The sequence below is a fragment of the Xenopus laevis genome, chromosome 8L (assembly GCF_017654675.1).
Source record: "Xenopus laevis strain J_2021 chromosome 8L, Xenopus_laevis_v10.1, whole genome shotgun sequence".
In the NCBI taxonomy this organism is placed as follows: domain Eukaryota; kingdom Metazoa; phylum Chordata; class Amphibia; order Anura; family Pipidae; genus Xenopus; species Xenopus laevis.
In genome coordinates this window covers 107,773,755-107,800,219 of record NC_054385.1, presented here as the reverse complement: position 1 = coordinate 107,800,219, position 26,465 = coordinate 107,773,755, and the positions used below count along the sequence as shown (strand labels likewise).

The 26,465-nt window shown below is 39.1% G+C and overlaps 1 protein-coding gene across 4 annotated transcripts in view; it reads right to left on the bottom strand.

Moving 5' to 3' along the window:
• bahd1.L (bromo adjacent homology domain containing 1 L homeolog) overlaps window positions 1-26,465 on the bottom strand; it is a 137,865-nt gene that overhangs the window by 19,412 nt on the left and 91,988 nt on the right. For all 4 annotated transcript variants that reach the window (XM_018231240.2, XM_041573380.1, XM_018231238.2 and 1 more), the window contains exon 2: window positions 13,237-14,834. In XM_018231240.2, coding sequence (XP_018086729.1) covers window positions 13,237-14,737 — 1,501 coding nt within the window. In that variant the 5' untranslated portion in view covers window positions 14,738-14,834. The remainder of the gene's footprint in view (window positions 1-13,236; window positions 14,835-26,465) is intronic.

The following is a 26,465-nucleotide window of genomic DNA, read 5'->3' as shown; positions in this document are numbered from 1 at the left end:
GTCTCTCACAAAAACCCTCTGAGATCTCATTGTCAGGAATGGGCACCACACTATAATCATGCTTAGCAATTTCTGTGCGGTAAGCTAAGCATGATGGGATATTTGCTTAATAAACTCATGAAGCACCCATGCGGATGGTTATCTGTATGTGCCTGATTTGCAGATCTACAGTCACTTTTATCTTCAAATGGAAATATCTTATGGTTAAAACGGCAAGCTTTTAACTTGTGTTTTTTTCCATCAGATGCAGAAACAAAAGGTATTATGGAAAATAAAACATGCCATCCAAATCGGATCAAAAGTTACATCTAGAATGAAGCATAATGGGCTCTCCTAGATAAAAACTCCACTTTTTTCCCCACAGTAACTAAAAACAATACAGAACTCATTATAAGCTGGCTATAGTATTACAATGATACTTTACAAAAAAATCTTAGGGTCGCCAACGGGTCCGGATTGAGCACTTATGCTCTCCCCACCCACAACCTAGCACTGATGGCTTCCGGCCCCTAAATTTGTAGACTCTCACCGCCCCTTTTTTGACATCACTGCGGGTCGGAACGGCGGGCTGATCCGGGTTCGGGTTGGGAGGGGGTGGGTTAGGGTTGGGTCGAGAATTTCTCGACCCGCACGCCACAATCCTGTATGTAGCTTTAGATAAACAAAGTCCACATTACATTGGCTTAAAGGAGAACTTTATGAATGAAATTAATATGGATAAAAATGCAATATTTTATATAATGAACTTAGTGCGTCAGTCTACGGTTTCAGCTTGTCAATAGCAGCAATGATCCAGGACTTCAAACTTGTCACAGGGGGTCACCATCTTGGAAAGTGTCTGTGACACTCACATGCTCAGTGGGCTCTGATTGGCTGTTGAGAAGCTAAGCTTAGGGGTCGTCACTAATTATCCAGCAGAAAATGATGTTGGCCTGTAATATAAGCTGATGCTACAGGGCTGATTATTAAATTCTGATGTTAGTTGCACTGGTTTCTGTGCTGCCATGTAGTAATTATCTGTATTAATTACTAATCAGCCTTATATTGTGACATTTATATTCTATGTGTACTGTATATTTTGAGTTTGTCCCTCAACATGCACAGAGCATGTGCAGTGAATCAACAGAAAATAAGACGGGGAGCTACTGGGGCATCTTTGGAGGTACAGATCTTCCCTGCTAAAGGGCTGCAGTTGTCTTGGGCTGGTACATAAGCCCAAAACATAATGTACAACATTTCTTGCTACTTCTTTAGTTAAGCTGGAGTTCTCTTTTAAATGGGTAGTATGCCTTTCTATTAAAGTGGACCTGTCACCCAGACATAAAAATCTGTATAATAAAAGTCCATTTCAAATGAAACATGAAATCCAATTTCTATTTTTTATTAAAGCATTCATAGCTGTTGTAAACTCATTTAAACATCTGAGCTGTCAATCAAATATTGTCTGCCCCTCCTCTATGCCATGGGCATAGAGGCGGGGCAGGCAATTACTTTCACTTTCCATTCAGCACTTCCTAGATGTCACTGCTCTCCACACATTCCCCCATTCTCTTTACCATTTAATTGTGTAACCAGGGCATGGAAATGGACAGGGGGTCCCCCATTCTGGTGCACAAACAAGATTCTGAGATGATACAAGGCTTTCCTTAAAAACAGTGTCCACAAAATGGCTGCTGCCTGCTTGCTATCAATTTGAATTCCCAGACTGAAGGAAACAAGATTCAAATAATTTATATAGTGTAATTAAAGTTAATTTTGCTTGACTAATGTGAAAAAATAGAATTTTGAATAATTTTTTTGGGTGACGGGTCCCCTTTAACTTAGTATGATGTAGACATTTGATATTCTGACACAATTTACAATTGGTTTTGAATTGTATGGTTTTTCAGTTAAGTTTTTTGTTCAGCAGAAATACCACTTGGTATTTCAGTAGCTATTAAACAATACAAAAAACTATAAAATCCACATTATTATATGACAACACAGGACCCAGTGCAGTCTGCATATTCTGATTATTAATCAGTCTCGCTGTATCGGCTTCTGGCAGATATTATTTGACTTGTGCTCTTTTGATCATTTATGACGATCCCTAAGCAGCCCAGACCACACTGAGCATGTGCACTGTCTTAGTCTTGCAAAGATGTCACCCAAAACAATTATTCCAAATCCTATTTTATCACATTAGTCAAGCAAAATGAACTTTAATTACACTGTTTAAATGATTTGAATCTTGTTTCCTTCAGTCTGGGAATTCAAAATGATAGCAAGCAGTCAGCAGCCATTTTGTGGACACTGTTTTTAAGGAAAGCCTTGTATCATCTCAGAATCTTGTTTGTGCACCAGAATGGGGGACGCGATGTCCATTCCCATGCCCTGGCTACACAATTAAATGGTAAAGAGAACGGGGGGAATGTGGAGAGAGCAGTGAAATGTAGGAAGTGCTGAATGGAAAGTGAAAGTAATTGTATGCCCCACCTCTATGCCCCATGGCATAGAGGAGGGGCAGACAATATTTGATTGACAGCTGAGATTTTTAAATGAGCTTACAGCAGCTATGAATGCTTAAATAAAAAATAGAAATTGGATTTCATGTTTAATTTGAAAAGGACTTTTATTATACAGATTTTTGTGTCTGGGTGAAAGCTCCACTTTAACAAAGTTACAAGATGGTGACCCCCTGTGGCCAAATTTGAAAGCATAAATTATTTGTTTGATTAGGCTTGTGGTGCCGTAAATTCATGCTTATGTTTAGTATACAAAAATACAGCATTTCTAGCCTTATTCTATTTTAGACTTTAATTCCCCTTTAAAGGTGAACCACCCCTTTAAGAAAATAAAATTGTGATACATAGTAACATAGTAAGTTAGGTAGAAAAAAGACACACGTCCATCAAGTTCAACCTTTTAACTCTATTTTAACCTGGCTAACTGCCAGTTGATATAGCCTAGGCATAACTTCCACACCACAACTGAGGGCTTCTCTTGCTAGTACACTGTGTGTTGTTGCAATGAATCCTATTTAAACTATAGCTTCCCAATTTTGACTCCTCTCATTGAATCCCAACGGGGAGTTCAAAAGAAAGAGGTTTAGTAGGTGCAATGATTATAAAGGATGATATTATACAGATGCAGAGTTATATATAGATATGTGAACAGATATTAATGAGAGATTAATGAGAGATTTTAGTTACAGTAAGCAAAAGTTATGTTTCAGTTAGGATTGCCTTTAATCCTGTGTCTTTGTGCATTCTAGGTTTGTATGTTTACATCGTGGCGCCCCCACAATTAGGCACAGCCTGGTTATACTTCTATGAAAAATAAACAGTTGGTAAGAATACTGTATAGACTTGGATAAACCCATTATAGGCTGGAGATGTGCTCAGCTGCACAAAGACTGCTATAAGGGAACATATTCACAGGCAAACAAATGAGCAACAGCTATTGGAAAAGAAATGCTGGTGGGATCTTAAAGGAGAACTAAACAATACAATTGAATATGGCTACAAATGCCATATTTTATATAGTGAACTTCTTGCACCAGTCTAAAGTTTCAGCTTGTCAATAGCAGCAATGATCCAGGACTTCAATCTTGTCACAGGGGGTCACCATCTTGGAAAGTGTCTGCGACACTCACATGCTCAGTGGGCTCTGAGCAGCTGTTGAGAAGCTTAACTTAGGGGTCGTTGCAAATTATCAATCAGAAAATGTGGTTGGCCTGTTATATAAGCTGATGCTACAGGGCTGATTATTAAATTATCATGCTAGTTGCACTGGTTTCTGTGCTGCCATGTACCGTATATACTCGAGTATAAGCCGACCCGAGTATAAGCCGAGGTACCTAATTTTACCTACGAAAACTGGCAAAACTTATTGACTCTAGTATAAGCCTAGACACAACTACAGCCCTGTCTCCCAGCAGCGCACATTCTGCCAAAGCGACCCCCCCATCGATCAACCGGACTTCTTTGCAAAGTTGATGGTGACAGAGAATTGCCAAACGGATTACTGTGTGCATTGTCCCACTGTCCCACTACCATGTGCAGAGGGTGCTGTTTGATATTGCCATCACTGTTAATCTTTCATATAACCAACAGAGGGCGCTGTGTGATATGGCAGTCACTGTTATTCTTTCATATAACCAACAGAGGGCTCTGTGTGATATTGCAGTCACTGTTATTCTTTCATATAACCAACAGAGGGCGCTGTGTGATATTGCAGTCACTGTTATTCTTTCATATAACCAACAGAGGGCGCTGTGTGATTTTGCAGTCACTGTTATTCTTTCATATAACCAACAGAGGGCGCTGTGTGATATTGCAGTCACTGTTATTCTTTCATATAACCAACAGAGGGCGCTGTGTGATATTGCAGTCACTCTTATTCTTTCATATAACCAACAGAGGGCGCTGTGTGATATTGCAGTCACTGTTAATCTTTCATATAACCAACAGAGGACACTGTGTGATATTGCAGTCACTGTTATTCTTCCATATAACCAACAGATGGTGCTGTGTGATTTTGCAGTCACTGTTATTCTTCCATATAACCAACAGATGGCACTGTGTGATATTGCAGTCACTGTTATTCTTTCATATAACCAACAGAGGGCGCTGTGTGATATTGCAGTCACTGTTATTCTTTCATATAACCAACAGAGGGCGCTGTGTGATATTGCAGTCACTGTTATTCTTTAATATAACCAACAGAGGGCGCTGTGTGATATTGCAGTCACTGTTATTCTTTAATATAACCAACAGAGGGCGCTGTGTGATATTGCAGTCACTGTTAATCTTTCATATAACCAACAGAGGGCACACTGTTATTCTTTCATACAACCAACAGATGGCGCTGTGTGATTTTGCAGCCACTGTTATTCTTTCATATAACCAACAGAGGGCATTGTGGGATATTGCAGTCTCTCCCCAAGTGAACTGTTGGTATAGGAATGATTAAAAGTGACTGCAATCTCAGCTACTCGGGTCAGGTACCGCTGACCCAAGTATAAGCCGAGGTAGACTTTTTAAGCACATTTTGGATGCTGAAAAACTCGGCTTATACTCGGGTACGGTAGTAATTATGTGTATTAATTACTAATCAGCTTTATACTGTGACATTTATATTTTATGTGTACTGTATATTGTGAGAGGGTCCCTAAGCTCAGTAAGTGACAGCAGCACAGAGCATGTGCAGTGAATCAGCAGAAGAGAAGATGGGGGGCTAATAGGGCATCTTTGGAGACACAGATCTTTACTGCTAAAGGGCTGTGGTTGCCTTGGGCAGGTACAGAGGCACAAAACATCTTGTACAACATTTCTAGCCTACTCCTTTAGTTAGGCTTTAGTTCTCCTTTAAGTCTGTGTATGTAAATCATGCTCATCACTGCATGCTGTTCCAGCACTGAATACAAGAATGAGAGGCAGTCTGTGCGGGGCTGCATGATATAAATGCCAGGGCACATATAAAAGGCTACAGAATTGCATTATAGGCATGACAGCCCATATTACTAAAAGCCTTTTCAGCCGGACTCCCCTGTCTGTCCCTGGAGAGTGTATGGAGTTTGTCCAGCCTGTAATGCAAGAGGCTGCTCATCCCTGGCACAAAAGCTGCAAGGCAATGACATGATCCGGGTATAGGAGATCCACTATATAAAGCTATTCTCTGGGGCCTTTCAATGGCAGCTATCTGTGACTGTTACGCAGATCTGCACATAGTATAATAGGGTAGAAATGAGTGTACTGGCAAAGATGTTACATACACGGTTCAAACAGAAAGAAAGAATACAGGTAGCTAGTGAATAATGACTGGAGATATGTGACGTCAAGGCAACAAAGGAGCATTAGGCCTCTTTCTATTGCTGCTGCGCACAGCCTGCAGGGCTATTATACCGTATATCTACAGCCCAGCAGAATTCTGGCCCAGGGTGGAGGTAGCCATTTATACAAGAGATGCGTCAGCTTTGTTTTCTTTTATTTGGAGGACCATTTGCTACAGCTCATTAGGATCCTGATCGTTACAGTGGTATAATACCAAATGCACAAAGATGCCAACTTGTGCCCTTTAAAGGGATGTTCACCTTGAAATGAACTGTTCGTATGATCAAAAGAAGGATATTCTGAGACAATTTGCAATTGGTTTTCATTATTTATCATTTTTGGTTTTTGAGTTATTTAGCTTATTATTCAGCAGCTCCCCAGTTTGCCGTTTCAGCAGTCTGGTTGCTAGGGTCTAAATTACTCTGGCGACCATACACTGATTTAAATAAGAGACTGGAATATGAATAGGAGAGGGGCTGAATATAAAGACGAGTCATAAAAAGTAGCAATAACCATAAATATGTAGCCTTACAGAGCATTTGTTTTTAGATGAGGTCAGTGAGTCAGAATAGGCAAAAAAAAAAAAGACGACACAAAATAAACAATATCAACCAATTGAAGTTACTTAGAATTGGCCATTCTATAACATACTAAAGTTAAGTTAAAGGTGAACCACTCCTGAACTACATCTCCCAGCATCTCACTGAAGCCTGGACGACCACAGGTTCCCCTCTGTTTGGTCTAGATCAGTGATCCCCAACAAGTAGCTCGTGAGCAACATGTTGCTCTTCAACCCCTTGGATGTTGCTCTCAGTGGCCTCAAAGCAGGTGCTTAGTTTTGAATTCCAGGCTTGGAGGCAAGTTTTAGTTGTATAAAAACCAGGTGTACCGCTAAACAGAGCCTCAATGTAGGTTGACAAACCACATAGGGGCTACCAAATGGCCAATCACAGCCCTTATTTGGCACCCCAAGAACATTTTTCATGCTGGTGTTGCTCCCCAACTACTTTTACTTCTGAATGTTGCTCACGGGTTCAAAAGGTTGGGGATCCCTGGTCTAGATCATGTCTCTCAATTGGTCACTATACCTATGCTACATTTTTGCAACCTGATTTAAAGGATAACTAAAGCTGCCATAATACCTTTGCTCCCCCCTCCAGGGACATCCAACCCCCATTCTGAAAGGCACCACTGGGAATACCCTAAACTTCTCCATTTGTTGTACTTTGTTCTGAAAAGTAGAGTAGCACAGCAGGGGTTGGGGGCTCCACCTAGCAATAACCATAAATATGTAGCCTTACAGAGCATCTGTTTTTAGATGGGGTCAGTGACCCCCATGTGCAAGCTGGAAAGAGTCAGAAGAAGGTGGCAAATAATCAAAAACTATAAAATATCTTGAATTATCTACTGTTTTGCGGTTCTTCAACATGAGACATGTTCCTCATCCATGCTGCGATCCTGAGAGCAACAGCATGAGCCACTGGTTGTACTAGATGAACACAGTTAGGTTGAGGAAGCATGTGCTAATGATTTCCCTAACCATCTTATTCAAGCGAGTCAGTGATATGGAATGAGCCACCGCCAGACAGCATTATCAAGTTGTTTGCAGCAGAAAAAACAGATTTATTATCCCTGAATCCGACTTTACCACAAGGGTTAGGTTTCTGGGCTACGGGGTTTGTAATAAAATTACAGGCTGTCCATTCTCTGGAGACAAACTGCAGCCATTAGCTCCATGCTTAGGCTGTGAGCCCTGGAAAAGCTGGCTGCTCTGTACATAACCAGAGAAGTCTACATCATGGCTAGGCCACAAACAGCCCAAACTGCTTTGAACATTATAGGGGGAACTATCTTGAAAATGAAAATGTAATATAAGCTTCTGCATTCTGAAATAATAATATCTAAATATAATCAACTAAATATTCTGTAACCTTTCTGAAACAATTAAGTTCATCTTCACTATCCCCCTCAGTTGGGTGTCAGGTAGTTATTGACAGTTAGATCCAATATATCATCTCCTTTTGCCTAGAAGATGTATTAGAGCTCCCTCTATTAAAATCACCAGACACCATGTCTCTCTACATGCAGAATTTGTGCCAAAGGCAGTTATTTTGTTAGATTTTGTTTGTACTGGAATCAGTTACTTAAAGTGAGCTCTAATTCATCTGCTAGGAAAGGAAGCCTTCCCTACAAAATATATTAGATCATTCATCTGACACCCAACTGCTGCATGAAGACAGAATAAAGAGAAACAGATGCTAAAAGAGGAATAGTGAATATAAATTTTCAGAAACCATGCCGAATTTTTAATTGATTGTATTTATAAAGTTTCTTACTTCAGTATGAGGACGCTTATATTAAATGTTCATTTTCGCGATAGTTCCCCTTTAAAGGCACATCAAGGTTTTTTTTTTTTTATAAATGTTTGGCTGTTAGAATTTGTAAATCATAAAAGAAGGTGTACAACTGGTAGATTACTCACTTTTGTTCCATAAAAGTTACCCAGAGACACAATAAAAATAAATAAAAAAAAATTATATTTATATATCTAGCTCATACTACATGAAGAATCCGCACTCTCAGGAAAATAATCATTCTGCTTAATCAAAGGGGGTTGTTTGCCTTTAAGTCAACTTTTAGCATAGAATGTGCTATGCTTAGCAAATTCTCAATTGGTCTTCATTTTTTAAAATAGTTTTCGAATTGTGTTCTTCCTCTAACCTCTTTCCCACTGTCAGATGGGAGGCCCTAGCCACAACAGCCACAAAAAACAACTGCTATATGAAGCTACAATTTTTATTTACAACTTATATTTCTATTTGGGCTCTCTCCTATTCACATTCTAGTCTTCCATTTAAACCGCTGCCTGATTGTTATGGTAAACTGGACCATAGCAGCCAGATAAGTGCTTCAAATGATGCTCAACGTGAATGTCTACATCATACTAAATGTTATGGTGAACCGCCACCTTTAACTTTTGGCAGGAGAGAGAAGATTTGGCTACGTAGAGTTTATGTGGTTTTAAGTAAATAATGAAACAATCCAGTGAGCTAGCCAATCACTATTTTGGGTAAAAGGTGACACCAAGACCCAAAAAAAGTGTTGGAAAACATGGATTTACATGTACATGTACATAAGGCCTAACGACAGCCTAGCTGGCATTCGGTATTATTATCCTTAATATGTTTTAATCTCGTATTTAATTATATTATAAGGGGTTGTTCAACTTTAAATTAACTTTTAGTATGATGTAGAGCAGTGATCCCCAACCAGTAGCTCGTGAGCAACATGTTGCTCTCCAACCCCTTGGATGTTGCTCTCAGGGTCCTCAAAGCAGGTGCTTATTTTTGAATTCCAAGCTAGAAATCAAGTTTTAATTGCATAAAAACTAAGTGAAGTGCCAAACAGAGCCTCCTGTAGACTGCCAGTCCTCATAGGGGCTAGCAAATAGCCATTCACAGCCCTTATTTGGCACCCAAGGGACTTTTTCATGCTTGTGTTGCTCTCCAACTCTTATTACATTTGAATGTGGCTCACTGGTAAAAAAGGTTGGGGACCTCTTATGTAGAGAGTGATATTCCGAGACATTTTGTAATTGCTTTTCATTCTTTATTATTTGTGGTTATTGAGTTATTTAGTTTTTATTCAGCAGCTCCCCAGTTTGCAATTTCAGCAATCTGGCTGCTAGGGTCCAAATTACCCTAGCAACCATGCACTGATTTAAATAAGAGACTGGAATATGACTAGGAGAGGGTCTGAATAGAAATGTCAGTACAGGTATATGATGCATTATCCGGAAACCCGCAATCCAGAAAGCCCTGAATTACAGAAAGGCCAACTCACATAGACTCCACTTTATCCAAATAATCCAAATTTTTAAAAATGATTTCCTTTTTCTCTGCAATAATAAAACAGCACCTTGTACTTGGTACCAACGAAGACCTTATTGGAGGTAAAACCAGCCTATTGGGTTTATTTAATAATTACATGATTTTCTAGTGGACTTAAAGGGGTTGTTCACCTTCAAACAACTAGTTCAGATAGATCACCAGAAATAATGACTTTTTCCATTTGCTTTCTATTTTCTATAGGTCACAGTTTTTATAATATTAAAGTGTATATTGGCATTTTTTCACCTTCTACAGCAGCGCTGGGTGGGGGGTCGCTGACCCCGTTACTAATACTCCAGAGATGCTGCTGAGAAATGTATCAACTCAATGTTTCAAAATTGTAACAGTTCAGAGTCTGCGCCTGAATTACTGAGCTGCCAGACTCAAACACCAGAGACACGAACATTCGACTTTATACTTAGATTTTGGAAAAACTGTGAAAAATAAATAATGGAAAGTAATTGAGAAAACGTCTTTATTTCTGGGGAACAATCTGGAAACAACTGAACTGAAAAAAAGTGTTTGGAAGGTGAACAATCCCTTTTACGGCATGAAGATCCAAATTACGGAAAGATCCTTTATCTGGAAAATCCCAGGTCCTAAGCATTCTGGATAATAGGTCCCATACCTGTAATAAAAAGTAGCAATAACAATAGCATTTGTAACTTTACAGAGCATTTGTTTTTTTTAGATGAGGTTAGTGACCCCCATTTGAAGGCTGGAAAGAGTGAAGGCCAATTGAAAAGTTGCTTAAAATTAGCCATTATATAACATACTAAATGCTAACGCTAAATCCATTCATTCTTAAAGTTATCTAATGTATCTGCCAGTGTAACCCCTTAATTCCACAACTTCACTGGGGTGACGTCAGCACAATATACAGGATGTGATTATCCCACGTACTAAATATATATATATATATATATATATGCTACAGTGTAGTGTATTCTAATAAAACAACCATTTATCAGTATATTTAGCAGGCAGCAGTGGATAAGTGGCTGGCTTTATCATTTTAATGGCTTTATTGCCTATAGAGGTGTATTTCAGGCATAAAAATACTAACTGCTCTGTTTAACTGAATTGCTTTTCCCATAAACTGAACACAGGCACCTTTTCTCCCAAACAGCCCCTCTCTCTGCCATAAACTGACCTTTACAACAGGCTAGTGTGTTTATTCTCGGATATCCCCAACCTCATACAAAGCCACTGAGCTGAAAATCAAGTGGGAAAATTCCCCATTGGATTCTCAATTTGAAAAAACTTCGCAGACCTGCAGTTGTGTGTATTTGAAGCCAGGGAAACCATTAATTTCATATAGCTTATAGTTCATACAACTTTGATTTGTCTGTTTGTTTGATCGGAGTCCTTTTCTGTTAGCAGCAATTCACGTTAGGGTACTACTAAATGCCAAATTGTCTTGAAAATATTCATAACTTATTTCCATAATCTACTTCATTATGTATTTTTTTTATAGTTTTTTTTTTAAATTATTTGCCTTCTTCTTCTGACTCTTTCCAGTTTTCAAATGGGGGTCACTGACCCCATCTAAAAAACAAATGCTCTGTAAGGCTACAAATGTATTGCTACTTTTTATTACTCGTCTTTCTACTCAGGCCTCTCCTATTCATATTCCAGTCTCTCATTCAGTGTATGTTGCTATGGTAATTTGAACCTTAGCAACCAGATTGCTGAAATTGCAAACTGAAGAGCTTCTGAAAAAAAGCTAAATAAAATTAAAACCAATTGTAAACTGTCTCAGAATCTCATTCTACATCATGTTAAAAGTGAACTCAAAGATGAACAACCCTTGTAATGACTTAACCATATATTTACTTGCATGCAATGAACTGATAAACTATTTTAGAATAGAATGGAATGGGGACATTATCACCTTATATCAGTGGCTGTTAGGATTTGTTTTCAGTTTCAGGGCCAACATTACAAGAAATCAAATAAAATTATTAAGGAAAATACGGATATATCAATCATTTGGCTACAGCTTCAAGAATGACTACTTCAATCTAGGCTTTTAGGTGTATCTAGGAGAATAAGCCCAAATCAGACTTTAATTGGCCTTCAGGCTGAGCCCCTTTCTACTTATCCTGGCCATCTCCAGTGTTTGGGAGCCACTTCCACATACTGTTACACAAATCAATACAGAAGAGAGAGAAGATTTGGCTACGTAGAGTTTATGTGGTTTTAAGTAAATAATGAAACAATCCAGTGAGCTAGCCAATCACTATTTTGGGTAAAAGGTGACACCAAGACCCAAAAAAAGTGTTGGAAAACATGGATTTACTGTCCTTTTCAAGTTATAGCCTCAAATCCCCATTTGTTCTATTATACCTCAACATTGCAGCCTAATTATTTGCTTATCGGAGAACAATGAGAGAGATTTGAAAACAAACCAATAAATATTTTTAGGCCCCCAAATATGTGAAATAGTTGGCTCACGGGATTTAAAATGTTGGACAGCACTGCTTTATGGAAATCCCCCCCCCCAACTTGGGATAAAGTGCAGCTGCTTTGGCAAAGGTGTTTCACTCCCCATGGGCTTGTGGTGGTTTTGCAATTTATGAAATGTATACATTTTTGATTTTTTGCAATTCCCATGTACAGTAACTGATACAGTACCTGAATCACCAAACATTAGGCAGCTCGGACATTTTGTATGTATATCTGGCACTTTAAAAAAGATAAACATTGTTCTGATGCCACAGCTGAGCCTATACTGCCTATTATTTACTTATTATATAGAAGAATCCTGCTGAACTGTGGGGAACCGCAGGCAGGCAACAGCTCAAACAATGAGATACTCTGAACAAAATACCAGAATATTTTATAAACAAAGGATGTTCTTAATTATACTCCACATATAAATCTAAACACTTTTTAATTTTGTTTCATTGTACAGGTTCAAAAAAATTAGCAACAAGAGTGAATATTGGGGTTAACACATTTTTATACAACTAAAATCCAGAATAAATGTGGCCTATTTGTTCAGCATTAGCAGACAGGACTGCTGTACTACTTTCCAAAACCAGAAGTCCCTCCAGCATGGACCTATTTCTCCATACCCCAGGTGAAGCACACAGGCAACATGCCACATGGGCACGGTAACTTGAAATCTAAAGAGGGGGACACACTGGAATATTCCTGAGCATAAGTGGGGACTGCAAGTGGGTTGAGTGGTGCATAAAAGCTGGCTGTAAGACTATCGTAGCCACAGTGGAAAACGTATTATTCTATGCCTTAGAAGATATTCTTTAAAGTTTAGAGCTCAAAAATTTAAATCAAGTAAGTTTTTGTAACCTAGAAGAAAGACTATGGGGGTTATGTAATAAAAGACACTGGTCACATCTCATTGGTTGCTATGGGTTACTGCTCCAGGGCAAACTTAGTGCTTTTTATTACATATTGGTGTATATCTATGTACATACATGTTTTATATAATCTTCCCATTATTTTATATTCTCCAGTGCATGATAACACAGCAGCAATAATCTTGCATAAGAGGTTGAGGTACTTACCTGCAGTAATAGGCTTTTTAAAGGAATAGCTTTTATGTTCCACGTGGGTGTTTGTGACCCGGGAAATGGGAAGTCTTATCAATCCACAAAGACTATCAGTATTAGTTCCTGTGTCTTCGCCAAAGGAATATCGGGAGTTACACCAAGGCAGATGCCCAATCATTCCACTGGGTGGGAAGGAGCTTTGAGACACCAAGAGTTCCTCACAGGGCACTGGCTGTGAAAACAATTCATCTTTTGGGTACATGGAAAAATCACAATACCCACTATACGGTAATCCACTTTGGCCATACGGTATACAAGTCCCATCTAAGGATGTTAGATCGGAAGGGTGGCACAGACATACACAATCAGTGCGACTGCCTGGAACTGGCAAATGATGAAGCTGCTGCATTGGGAAAGAGGGCTGCTGGAAGTCCTGTTTAGGGGTGGGAGACTTCTCACCTGGTCTCCCATATTCTGGCTTCATAGAAGCTTGCCCCCCCATTAAAGGCAGTCTGTGGTACAAGGATTCTGAGCCATCATAGTTGCTGGAAGACCGTTCCACTTGAACACCCTCCGTTTTCCCAGAAGACTTGGAAGAGTTGCGATGCTCTGGTTTCAAAAACCCATTGTCACCTCCTTCTTGCCGTCCATGGTGGTCCTCAACTTTTCTATGCAACAGTTCCTTTTTGGACCGGACACAATTTTTCTTGTGTGATTTATTGGGTTTTAGCTTGGACTTTGAACAGCCAGTGATAGATCTACTAGTATCCCCATCCAATTTGCTCCTCTGCTTTAGAGGATGGTCTCTTTCATTTGTAAGCTTTAAGAATGCTACAGCATTGAGGCTTGCTAGTCTTTTTGGAGCAGGAGAATAGGGGACCACTTTATCCTCCACCTTCACATCGCTTTCAAATACTTCATCGGGTGACTGGCTGGAAACCATGCATCTCTGCCTGCTCCTTTTGCTGTGCAGATGACAGTTTGGCTTTTTTAAGATAGTCCAATCTTCATCTGATATGCCATTTTCACTAGCTTTCCCCAAATCCTTCCTAATCTTTCGAGAACACCCATCGTCTCTTTCAAATAGCAAGTTATTCACAGCTTCTGCATTTAGAGAAGCCAACCTTCGCTTCCGGGGCTCAGGAAAATCATGAATTTTATCCATGCTGGATGTGACCCCAGAGTATCTCTTTCCTTTCGAAGTAACCCTTTGTGTTTTGGAAGAATGGCCAGTATGGACTTTCAGCGTGCCAAAGTCATCCACCCAACAAGAGATATTTGGTTGGGCCCCACTTTGACCCTCCCTAATACATGATCCAGCAACATCCTCCAGTCTGGTGAGGACAACAGTACATGTCTTTTCATTCACGGCTGGCGACAGCCGTCTCCGCAGTGGGTATGCTTTTCGTATATCCTGGCTTAATATTCCTCTGGCCACATTGGAAATCCTTGATTGGCAAGCTAAGTCTTTGAAAGCTCTTGGACCTGTGCAACCTGCTTGGGTGGTATCCATCATAAAACCCACTGTCCACACCACTTAGGTCTGCAAGTCTAGAAGTTCTTTCTCAGTAGAAAATATAATACTCCTTTTCAAGCATGATTGCCGTGTATACCTGTAGGAAAAAGGAAATAATTAATAACCGTTGCATACACAATGTCCCACTGTAGACTGAAAGATCTGAATGTACTTTCTACAGTGTACAGTCCTCAGCTTTGCTTCCTGCTATACCCACCACCAAATTAAGACCTTACGTAGTTCGATCGGGTTGAAAAAAGACCAATGTGGATCAAATTCAACCCCTCCAAATAAAACCCAGCACCCGTACATAGACCATTTAAGAAAGGAACATAGCCAAAAAAAATCAGCTTGTATTATTATTATTAATAAAATGAATACTTATGACTAATATTAATATTAATACTCAGTGCATTGTTATTCTAAGGGCTATTCTAAGGGCTGACCCAATTCCCAGTAAGGGGTCAGGAAGAAATGGGTTTTTCGCCTTTGAATTAACTTTTATTATAATGTAGAGAGTGATATTCTGAGGCAATTTGCAATTGGTTTTCATATATTATTATTTCTAGTTTTTCAGTTATATAGCTTTTTATTCAGCAGCTTTCCAGTTTGCAATTTCAGAAATCACAAATTGATTTGAATAAGAAACTGAAATATGAATAGAAGAGGCCTGAATAGAAAGATGAGTAATAAAAAGTAGCAATAACAATACATTTGTAGCCTTACAGGGAATATGTCTTTAGGTGGGGTCAGTGACCCTGATTTGAAAGCTAGAATGAGGCAGAAGGCAGCAAATAATTAAATAACTAAAAACGTAGGCCAAATGAAAAGTTGCTTAGAATTAGCCATTCTATAACATACTAAAACTTTTTTAAATGTGGAACACCCCTTTAAGTAATATGGCGAGGGCTATGGATATTTGTTTTTTTTACCTTTCCTCTGTATCAACAACATGTTAATTGGGTAGTTCACCCTTAAATTAACCTTTTCAACTGCTCTTTTTTTTTTTTTTTTTTAAAGTGTTTTATGATTTGCTTTCCTCTTATGTCTCTTTCTAGCTTTCAAATGGGGGGGGGGGGGGTGATTAACCCCAGCTGCCCTATTAATCTTCCAGTCTCTCATCCAAACCATTCCCTGGTTGCTAGATTAAACTGGAGCCTAGCAACCAGATAGTTGCTGAAATTCCAATCTGGAGAGCTACTGGAAAATAGCTTTAATCATTCAAAAACAAAATAAAAAAACAAAAAATGGCAAAGGCAAATGCCACTGTCTACATTAGTTTAAAGGTGAACTGCCCCTTTTAAAGGAAAAATATGGAAAAAGAAATCCTTTTGACCAGCACCATAATTGTCCATTTGCTCTATTGTCTGTTCTTCCCAAAGCTTGGGGAAACAAGGGTCGTGAATCTCCAGTAAATTAAATCCGTATAAACAGAAAGAGCACCGCATTATTAAATTGTGCATGAAAAATAATGGTTCCTATGTGCATTTAACAGCATATAATTTCATATAGAGCAATGTGTACTTCAGAGTTGCTGTTCAGGTTCTATGAAAAACATATGTTTATGAGTTTAGTTGGAGGCAGGATCAGCTGAATAAATGAACGGGCTGGTTCAACACTCGCACAGGGCTAGTAAAACTATTAACCCTCGGGAGTGCTGCCTTGCCATATATTGCAGATGGAGTTTCGCAGCGCCGGGATGATCTGCTCTCTTTAATTCTCTTGCATGAGTTCGCCAATGATCTGCTGAGAAAACAAACACATCTCGTGGAGCCGCCACAGCAACACATAACCTATTTAATTACAGCTAGAAGGAACTTCGCTGTGAAAATCAAGGAGGCAATGAGACTTTAATGAAGAGTTTGAGATGAGGAGTCTCAGTGATGTAGTGTCTGCGAGCAGAACCCCGGCGTCCCCTCTCTAGGAATCTCATCTGCATGAGAGCGTTGCTAGGGGCACAAGTCTGGTAACGACGTATGTGTTGATGAAAGTGGCTGCTAGCAGCCTCCCATTGCCAGACGACAAGCAGCATGTTGCTTACATTCCCCCCATGCTTACGTTTAACCCGCCCTCTGCCTTGTGGGCTTTAGTAAAGGCACAGCATTTCTCCAATTCCTCCCCCTACCTTCTGTTGTGAATTCCTTGGAAAGTCAGCATGACTAAGAGAAGGAATTACAGTGCTCTCGGGGGGAAAAACAACCACTCACGACTCTGCTTTCACAGCCTCGGTCACATGTCACAATGCACTGTCCTACTGTCATTTCCTGTCAGGTATATGCACGGCAACATATAATGGCGACATTTTGGCAATAAACAGACCCTCCAAGGCTGGACAACCAGTGGCTTCAGGGTCCTCTGTTCAATTACCAATCAGATGTTTGCTTTCATTTTTCACACAGAATTCGACCGCCAAAAGCAGATTGCCGATTGGTTGCTATGTGTTATTTAGAACTGTGAAAGTGTTTGTCCAGAGAAGCAGATCTGCTCAGTGTCCCTGCTCCATTACATAGTAAGTTAGGTTAAAAAAGACACACGTCCATCAAGTTCAACCTTTTAAGTCTGTATATAACCTGCCTAACTGCCAGTCGATCCAGAGGAAGGCAAAAAAAACCATCTGAAGCCTCTTCAATTTGCCTCAGAGGGGAAAAAATTCCTTCCTGACTCCAAAATGGCAATTGGACCAGTCCCTGGATCAACTTGTACTATGAGCTATCTCCCATAACCCTGTATTCCCTCACTTGCTAAACACCATCCAACCCCTTCTTAAAGCTATCTAATGTATCAGCCTGTACCACTGATTCAGGGAGAGAATTCTACATCTTCACAGCTCACTGTAAAAAAAACCCTTCCCAATTTTTAGCCAGAACCTCCTTTCTTCTAATCGCAATGGGTGACCGTGCGTCAGCTGGAAAGACCTATCGGGTAAAACACCTACTAAGGCCAGTATTACAACTTTTCCGGTAATGTAGTTGCCGGTAAATTTGTTATAACCTTAACAAAAGCCCTTGGCCCACCCCCCAATCTGCTCGAAACGAAAAAAATTCTCGGCTTTTCAACCCGCCTTCTGGCCGTTGGACTATGTGGATCCACCCCCTTTTACATAACAACTGCCCCTTTTATGTCACAACCTGCCGTTTTTGTTCCTGCCCCCACCTCCTGTTGGAAATTTTATCAAAAGGTGGAAACCCTACTGGTAAATAAAGCATTAGAGAGATAAGATCCCCAAATTATTATAAGATCCCCAACTGATTTGAATCTGATCAGCCTGTGTGCACTCACACCCAGTGGAGCTGAAGCTGAGGTTAGCCCAAATACGTGAAAGGAGTGATCTCCGAGCTGTCCTCGGCTTCAGCACACCGCACAAAGGCTGATCAGATTCAAATCAATGGTGCAGGGGCACGGAGCAGATCTGATTCAATCTGCAAAAATACACAGGATGACAAACAGCCGGAGCCATCAGCCTGTGTGCCCATAGCCTAAGACTGTCAAGCACACATTTCCCACATAAGGGCGAACAAGCAAAGGTCTTCAGACAAGAAATCTGTGAGCAACTGCTGCTGACCCAGTTCAGGGTCTTATTCCCATTGTGAATGTTTTCTAATGGATCCTTGAGGTAGGCTTGCTCTAACAAGCCATCTGGCTTGTTTAAGGCAAACCCGTGAGCCACACTGTAAAAAGATTTGGCGAGCAACACACGCATGAAAAAAGATCCTGGGGGTGCCAAAATAAGGGCTGTGATTGGCTATTTTGTAGCCCCTGTGTGGACTGACAGCCTACAAGAAGCTCTACTTGAAAGAACAACTAGTTTTTATGCAACCAAAACTTGCCTCCAAGCGAGGAATTCAAAAATAAGCACCTAATTGTTTGAGGCCACTGGGAGCAACATCCAACATGTTGCTCACGAGCCACTGGTTGGGGATCACTGGTCTAAGGGATAATGGCTACAAAACAAGAAAATTTCAAGCAGATAGTCCCATTCCACCCACCAACTCATGACAGTCTCACTCCCGTAGAACCATCAGGTTACTGAATATCAGGGCTCAGTATGTGCCTTCTAAAGACCATAGTAGCGGAAGCACTTATTGAGTATTCAGCTGAGCGACCTCTGGGCAGCTCCCTCAGACAGGGCAGGGTACATTCCATCAAATACCAATCCATCCCGTCATTAATAAGACAAGGAAAGCGGCACTACTAAAATAACTGACCCTGGGTCACAAGGCCTGAGCCAGACAAACAAGTTCTGTGACCTATTTTGTTATATCAGTGCAAGAAGGCAAGCCTATGACTCTCCTAAGCACATTTTCCTGTGACTCTATATATATATTTTACAAGATTTCCGTTCCATCAAGGGTTGCCAACCGAATACCAATATTATTATGTTATAGGGAAGACAAATTAAAATATAGGAAGGCTGTTTATTTTATATATGTAGAAAAGGTGCCAACACTAATTCCCTCCTATCTTTTTTGCAGATCTGTTCATTTCTGTGAGAGATGACTTCACATTTGCTGTGGAATTTGGAATATATTTTGGGCCAGCTAACATGTGGCTCACAAGCTGTTGGAGCGCTAGCTAGAAGTCAGCCAGAGAGAAACAGGCAGGCTGTCTGAGCTTGAAAAAAATATAAATAAATATAGGTATTAGGCTTGTTTTTCCCACGCTCCCAAATCTGTTATAGTGCCAGGATTTTAGTTAATTTGGAAGCTGGTGGTGGGTTCCCTTCCTGCCCCTTTGTGCTCTGATTGCGGGGAAAATTGCTTATCCAGGAAACCTATATTTTATATGAAAATAGTTTGCACTAATTTACCAGATATATGTATATATTCATAACGCTTCTGTCTACCATTCAACCAGCTGCCAGGTTGCTAGGGTAAATGATACTCTAGCAACCAGATAGATGTTTAAAGGGGTGGTTCACCTTTAGATTAACTTTTAGTATGTGATAGAATTGCCAATTCTACAACTTTTTAATTGGTCTTCATTGTCTATTTTTATAGTTTTCAATTGATTTGCCTTCTTCTGACTCTTTCCAGCTTTCAAATGGGGGTCACTGACCCCATCCAAGGCTACAAGCTACTTTTTATTACTCATCTTTCTATTCAGACCTCTCCTATTCATATTCCAGTCTCTTATTCAAATCAATGCATGGTTGGTAGGGGAATTGGGACCCTAGCTACTAGATTTCTGAAATTACAAACTGAAGAGCTGCTGAACAAAAAGCTAAATAACTCAACAACCACAAATAACAAAAAATGAAAACCAATAGCACATTGTCTCAAAACATCACTCTCTATATCATACTAAAAGTTAACAAAGGTGAACAACCCCTTTAAAATACAAAATTAGAGGTCTGCAGAACAACGTGTCTATCTTTAATACAGGTATAGGATCTGTTATCCAGAATGCTCATGACCTGGGGCTTTCCGAATAACAGTTCCTTTCATCTACTAGAAAAGCATTTAAATATTAAATAAACTCAATAGGCTGGTTTTGCCTCCAATAAGGATTAATTATATCTTAGTTTGGAAAAGGATATACTGTAGTTTATACAAATCTGGATTATTTGGATAAAATGTAGTCTATGTGAGATGGCCTTCCTGAAATTTGGAACTCTCCAGATAACAGGTTTCAAAATAACAGATCCCATACCTATAATTCTAATATACTATAAGATTTGTTTAAGGCGAACATCCCTTCTAAGGTGTTGGTTGTAAGAAATCCCTTAGGTAAATATCCCAAAGAAATCAATGACACATAAAACTGGAACAAAGATTATATCTGGACTAATAATGAAGACCCACTGTACTGTGAGTAGGGTTGCTACCTTTTCTGTAAAAAAATACCGGCCTTCCTATATATTCATCTTTCTTCCCTATTAATAACATTGGGATCAGCCATCATTTTTACCGGCCAGGCCTGTAAAATACCGGCCAGGTGGCAACCCTAACTGTGACCCTAACTGTGAGGTATAGCACGAAAGTGTGTATAATATACTGTAAAGTGTAATAAATAAATAAATACTGTAATGTGCAATACCCCAAAGTTTTCGGGGGGAAAAAAAGCATAAGAAATCTGAGTTTTCGGGCAAAAAATCTGGGGAAAAAAGTGAAAATCTGATTTTTTCTTTCCCGCAAAGCAAATTTTCGGGAAAATGTAATCATAAATAAGCATAAAAAAAACCCTCAGATTTGATTGAAGTTTGTAGCAAAAAAATTTTGAGATAATATCAGACTTTGATAAATAACCCCCTTAATATGTTATAGAATGGCCAATTCTAAAAAACTTTTCAATTGTTCATTATTTTTTATAGTTTTTGAATTAACTGCCCATTTAAACAAATAGACTTAAAGGCTACAAATACTGTATATTGTTACTGCTTCCTTTTATCACTCTTTCTATTCAGGCACCCTCCTATTCCAGTCTCTCATTTAAAGAGTGCATTGTTAGTGCATTGTTGCTAGGATTATTTGGATCCTAGCAACCAGCTGAAATTACAAACTGGAGAGCTGCAAAATAACTCAAGAGCCACAAATAATAAAAAATGAAAACCAATTGTTAATTGTCTCAGAATATAACACTCTACATCATACTAAAAGTTAATTTAAAGGTGAACAACCCCTTCAACTAGAGCACAAATAATACATCTGCACAGGTACTATGTTTGTGATATGTGCCTGGCTGTGACAGAAAGTTGGGGCAAATGCCCTTTTGACACATTCTACCACCTTTACAGATAAAATAAGTTTGCACATCTTATTAAAAAAATATTTTAATCACTATAACATACTATAGCCCCTCATAGAGGGTATTTCAACTCCAAACAGTCCCCAAGGTACTACAATATATATTCTGGGAATAATTGTTGTTACAATTAAAATTGCCTAAAACATCACTGCTTGTAATCTCCTTCCAGTAGATCTGAAATAGGAAAATTCACCTACAGAAACTGACTGAGAAGCGCCATTACTAGGGATTAAGAGACAACAGAGCCCTTGGGAGGGTAATCTAGGAAACCATTAGGACACAAAGCTAAATACCATCAACTGTCAAGAAATGTGTCCCCAAGGGACAGCAGCAGACTGCAAACAATGATCCTACTAACGCATCTCAATCCCAGTGGACAAATTAATGAAATTATTATATTCCGTTCCCAAGCTCAGCGCAGAGCAAAGGAAAGGGTAGACATTTAAAGGAGAACTAAACCCTAAAAATGCCATTTTATATAATGATCTTATTGCACCAGCCTACAGTTTCAGCTTCTTAATAGCAGCAATGATCCAGGATTTTAAACCTGTCACAGGGGGTCAACATCGTGGAAAGTGACACTCCCATGCTCAGTGGATTCTGAGAAGCTGTTGAGAAGCTAAGTTTAGGGGTCGTCACTAATTATCCAGCAGAAAATGAGGTTGGACTATAATATAAGATTATACTACAGGGCTGATTATTAAATTCTGATGCTAATTGCACTGGTTTCTGTGCTGCCATGTAGTAATTATCTGTAAAAATTACTAATAAGCCTTATATTGTGACATTTCTATTCTATGTGTACTGTATATATAGTGAGTCGGTATAGTGATATCACTCTCTACATCATACTAAAAGTTAACTCAAAAGTGAACAACCCCGAAGTTACTGGTGCAGAAAAGAGGTGGCACAACTGACATCTCCATTCCTGAGTTTGACTTTCTGCAGCAAATTAGAAAGCCTAACATTTTTGGGCACATTTATCAAAAGTCAAATTTTGAATTCATGTGAGTTTTTAAAAATGCCCCATAAAATCAAAATTTTATTTGAAAATTATTTAAAAAATCTAATTTGTAAAACCCGGATGACTTAAATGGACCACAAGGTGGTGAATAGTTGAATTCGAGGTTCTTAAAGGAGAAGGAAAGGTTAAATCTAAGTAAGCCTTATCAAAAAGGTCTATATAAATACACCAGTAAACCCTCAAAGTAATGCTGCTCTGAGTCCTCTATCAAAAGAAACACCGCATTTATTTCCTTCTATTGTGTACACATGGGCTGTATCAGACTTCCTGCCTTCAGTTTAAACCTCCTTGCCCCGGGCGTGAGCATGCTCAGTTTGCTCCTCTCCCCCCCTCCCTTCTCTGCTTTAATCTGAGCCCAGAGCTATAAGTGAGCAGGGAGAGACTCAGGTAGGAAGTGATGTCACACCACGCTAATACTGTAGCTGCTATCCTAAACAATACAGAGAGCTTCTAGAGCTCTTTACTCAGGTATGGTAAAACATCCTGTATAAGGCTAATTAATCATCTAGTCATAAAGGTGTGTGTAACCTTAACATTGCTGATGTGAAATCATTATATTATGATGAAAGCCATATGAAATTCTGCAGGGAGCAAATGCCAAAACAAACAGTTCCATGGAATATGATTTTAGGGAAAGAAAAAAAAAAACGAATGCTCATATTTGGCCGCTACACTCCCCCCCCCTTACCAGTGGCATCTTGGGAAACAGTGAAGGGCTACAGAGGCCCAGGATAATGAAGAGTCTGTGTACACAAGGGCAAACCGATAGTAACTCACACTGGTATAAATGTTACTGGCCTAGATATTTTTCAACTTAACTAATGGCTTTTTCCTTCATATTCTGTTATTTTTAGGCACACACACACACAAGTGCTTGTCTTCACACAGAGCATATTATATCGGTGATGAGAGGCACTGTGCACACAGACATATTCATGGTTAGAACAGATATTTCCCAAGTTGCGCTTTTATAGCTTAGCCTAAATCAAAACCTCCCAGCATTCTTAGCCAGCCACCGGCTGATGAAACCAAAAGGCAAATATGCTTTTATGAGTATTGAACTGCAAACAGCCAATGGCCCACCATCTAAACCTGAATAAACAGCCGCCACAATTCTCTCACATAAAACTTCAATTGTAAACAACAGTTTATGCATAACCTGTTAGATAAACACATATGGCCTTGTGTTTTGAGGTAAAACCTCCTTGTGTTCCTTTTTAAAAAGGGGAAAAACTGTTTAGACAATGCTATTGATCAGACAGTAACTCTGCCCTCTTTTCTGCAAGGCTTACACCTACTGTATTTGGATCTGCGATTCTGAAATTTTCCAACAAAACTGCCAGGCATGCAGTTATCGGAGATGGGCGATCTAGCTAATTTTGCATCATCCATTTGCGAGATTACTGTCCAAATTACCATCATAATTGTAAAATCTGTGAGCATTCCATATATGTTCTGCCTCTAGAGGAAAAAAACCATCTCTTAGGCAGAACATCTTGCTTTTCTGATGCTTTGCATAGGCTCTATAAAGAAGTAGCAACTGTTATTCAATGTATGGGGAAGAAGGAGTCCACTTTAGGCTCACTATTACAATTAGAATGTTAAAACTGAAAAAGACACAAAGCGCACAAAGGGGAATGTTCCTTTAAAGTGGAACTAAATATTAACTAAAGAAGTAAGGTAGAAATGTTATACATCATGGTTTGGGCTTCTGTACCAGTCCAAGGCAACCACAACCCTTTAGCAATAAAGATCTGTGTCTCCAAAGATGCCCCAGTAGCTCCCCATCTTCTTTTCTGCGGATTGACTTCACATGCTCTGTGCTGCGGTCACTTATGGACCAACTCAAAATATACAGTACACAAAGAATATAAATGTTACAATATAAGGCTGATTAGTAATTAATACAGATAATTACTACATGGCAGCACAGAAACCAGTGCAATAAGTATCAGAATTTAATAATCAGCCCTGTAGCATCAGCTTATATTACAGACCAACCTCATTTTCTGCTTGATAATTAGCGACGACCCCTAAGCTTCTCAGAGCCCACTGAGCATGTGAGTGTCACAGACACTTTCCAAGATGGTGACCCCCTGTGACAAGTTTGAAGTCCTGGATCATTGCTGCTATTGACAAGCTGAAACTTTAGACTGGTGCAATAAGTTCATTATATAAAACATGCAATTTTTAGCCATATTTATTTTTAGGGTTTAGATGGCCTTTAAAGGAGAATTATATGTTCTGAAAATCTTTCCAAACTAATAATATAGTGAATAAAGTACCCCTCTTGTAAAATATAATGATATTATAAGTTACCGAGGAGTTTCATGACCATATAAAAACACGAGGCCGAAGGCCGAGTGTTTTTATACAGGTCATGGAACTCCGAGGTAACTTCTAATATCCTCATATTTTACAACTGGGGGTACTTTATTTATTATAATACACACATTTCAGTGAGTCATGTGACAGAAATGACATCACTACTCACCGTTTATAACTGATGACATCAGAACTCACCGTTTATAAGGATATAATTTACAAGATATTTATGGCTTTTGTGTATTATATACATATATCAGAAAATATTGCCCTTTAGTGTTAGTCGCACTTGCTCACCAGTCACCTTACTCAAAATGCCAGGTTTTCATTAGTAATATCTAATGGCATACATTAGAAAAAAGATATCTTTCATGACAAGACTTTATTTATTTGAAACAATGTTTAAAATATGGCCTGTTTTATATGATATATTATATGAATTAAATGTTCAGGGGGTATAGTTAAAAAACATAGAAGCATCAGTGTCTCTTGCACAACCGATGTATATGTTATGCTTGTCAACCATCCTGAATCTGAGCAGACCAGTTGGGATTTATATAGCCAAAAAGTGGGCTGGTGTTTTGACTAGGGATCAGTTACTCTCATAGGTGAGCAAATACAATTATTCACAGCAAGTAATCAGTCATTATTCTAATTGCATTAGCCCAGTCAAAGCTTGCTGATGATGTCTGCCTGCTATAGATAATGTAAGTGGTAAAAATTAGCATCAACCAACCTCAACACATTCTTTTCCCCTCCGCTGACCAACAACAGCCACACAAACTAGCTGAAAATGGCTTAAAGGAAAACTATACCCCCCAAACAATGTAGGTCTCTATAAAAAGATATTGCATAAAACAGCTCATATGTAAAACCCTGCTTCATTTTTATACTATTATACTATTATACTTTTCTAGTAGTATGTGCCATTGGGTATTCATAAATAGAATATTGCCATTTTAAAAAATAAGGGCCGCCCCCTGGGATCTTATGATTTACTGTGCACACAAACATACTATCAAACATACTTGTTAGGTCACATGAGCCAATTAACAGAGTTCTGTCTTTTTGCTTCAACACTTCTTCCTGTTACAGTTAGAGTTGTAGTATTTCTGGTCAGGTGATCTCTGAGGCAGCACACAGACCATCACAAAATGGTTGTTCAAGGCAAGAGATGTAAAAGGGCAAGATTTACTTAAATATATAGACCAGCTTGGTAAAATTCTTTAATATGCCACTTAATATGGTATAAACTATCTGTTGCTTAAGTGTTCATTTTGGGGGTATAATTTTCCTTTAAAAAGAGTTCAATAATATGCCAAAAAAATCGGGATATCGGTAAAACGTCTAATAAATTTCATACAACAATAAATGAAATAATTCATTTTTAAAAAAGACCCGATCTCACTGCAACAATGCTCATAACAAAATTTCCTGAATTGATTGGCGTGTTCCTGTTGAGTGGGGGTCAATAACTCTTTGAGTGTTACATGGAACATTTCCAGAAAATGACACCACACAGCAAACAACAACAGCTTGATACAAAATGAATAATACATTTTACAAAACATGAGTCGGCAAACATGCAGGATCTATAGATTCACTAAATGGGACTTTTAATAATTTTCCATGTAG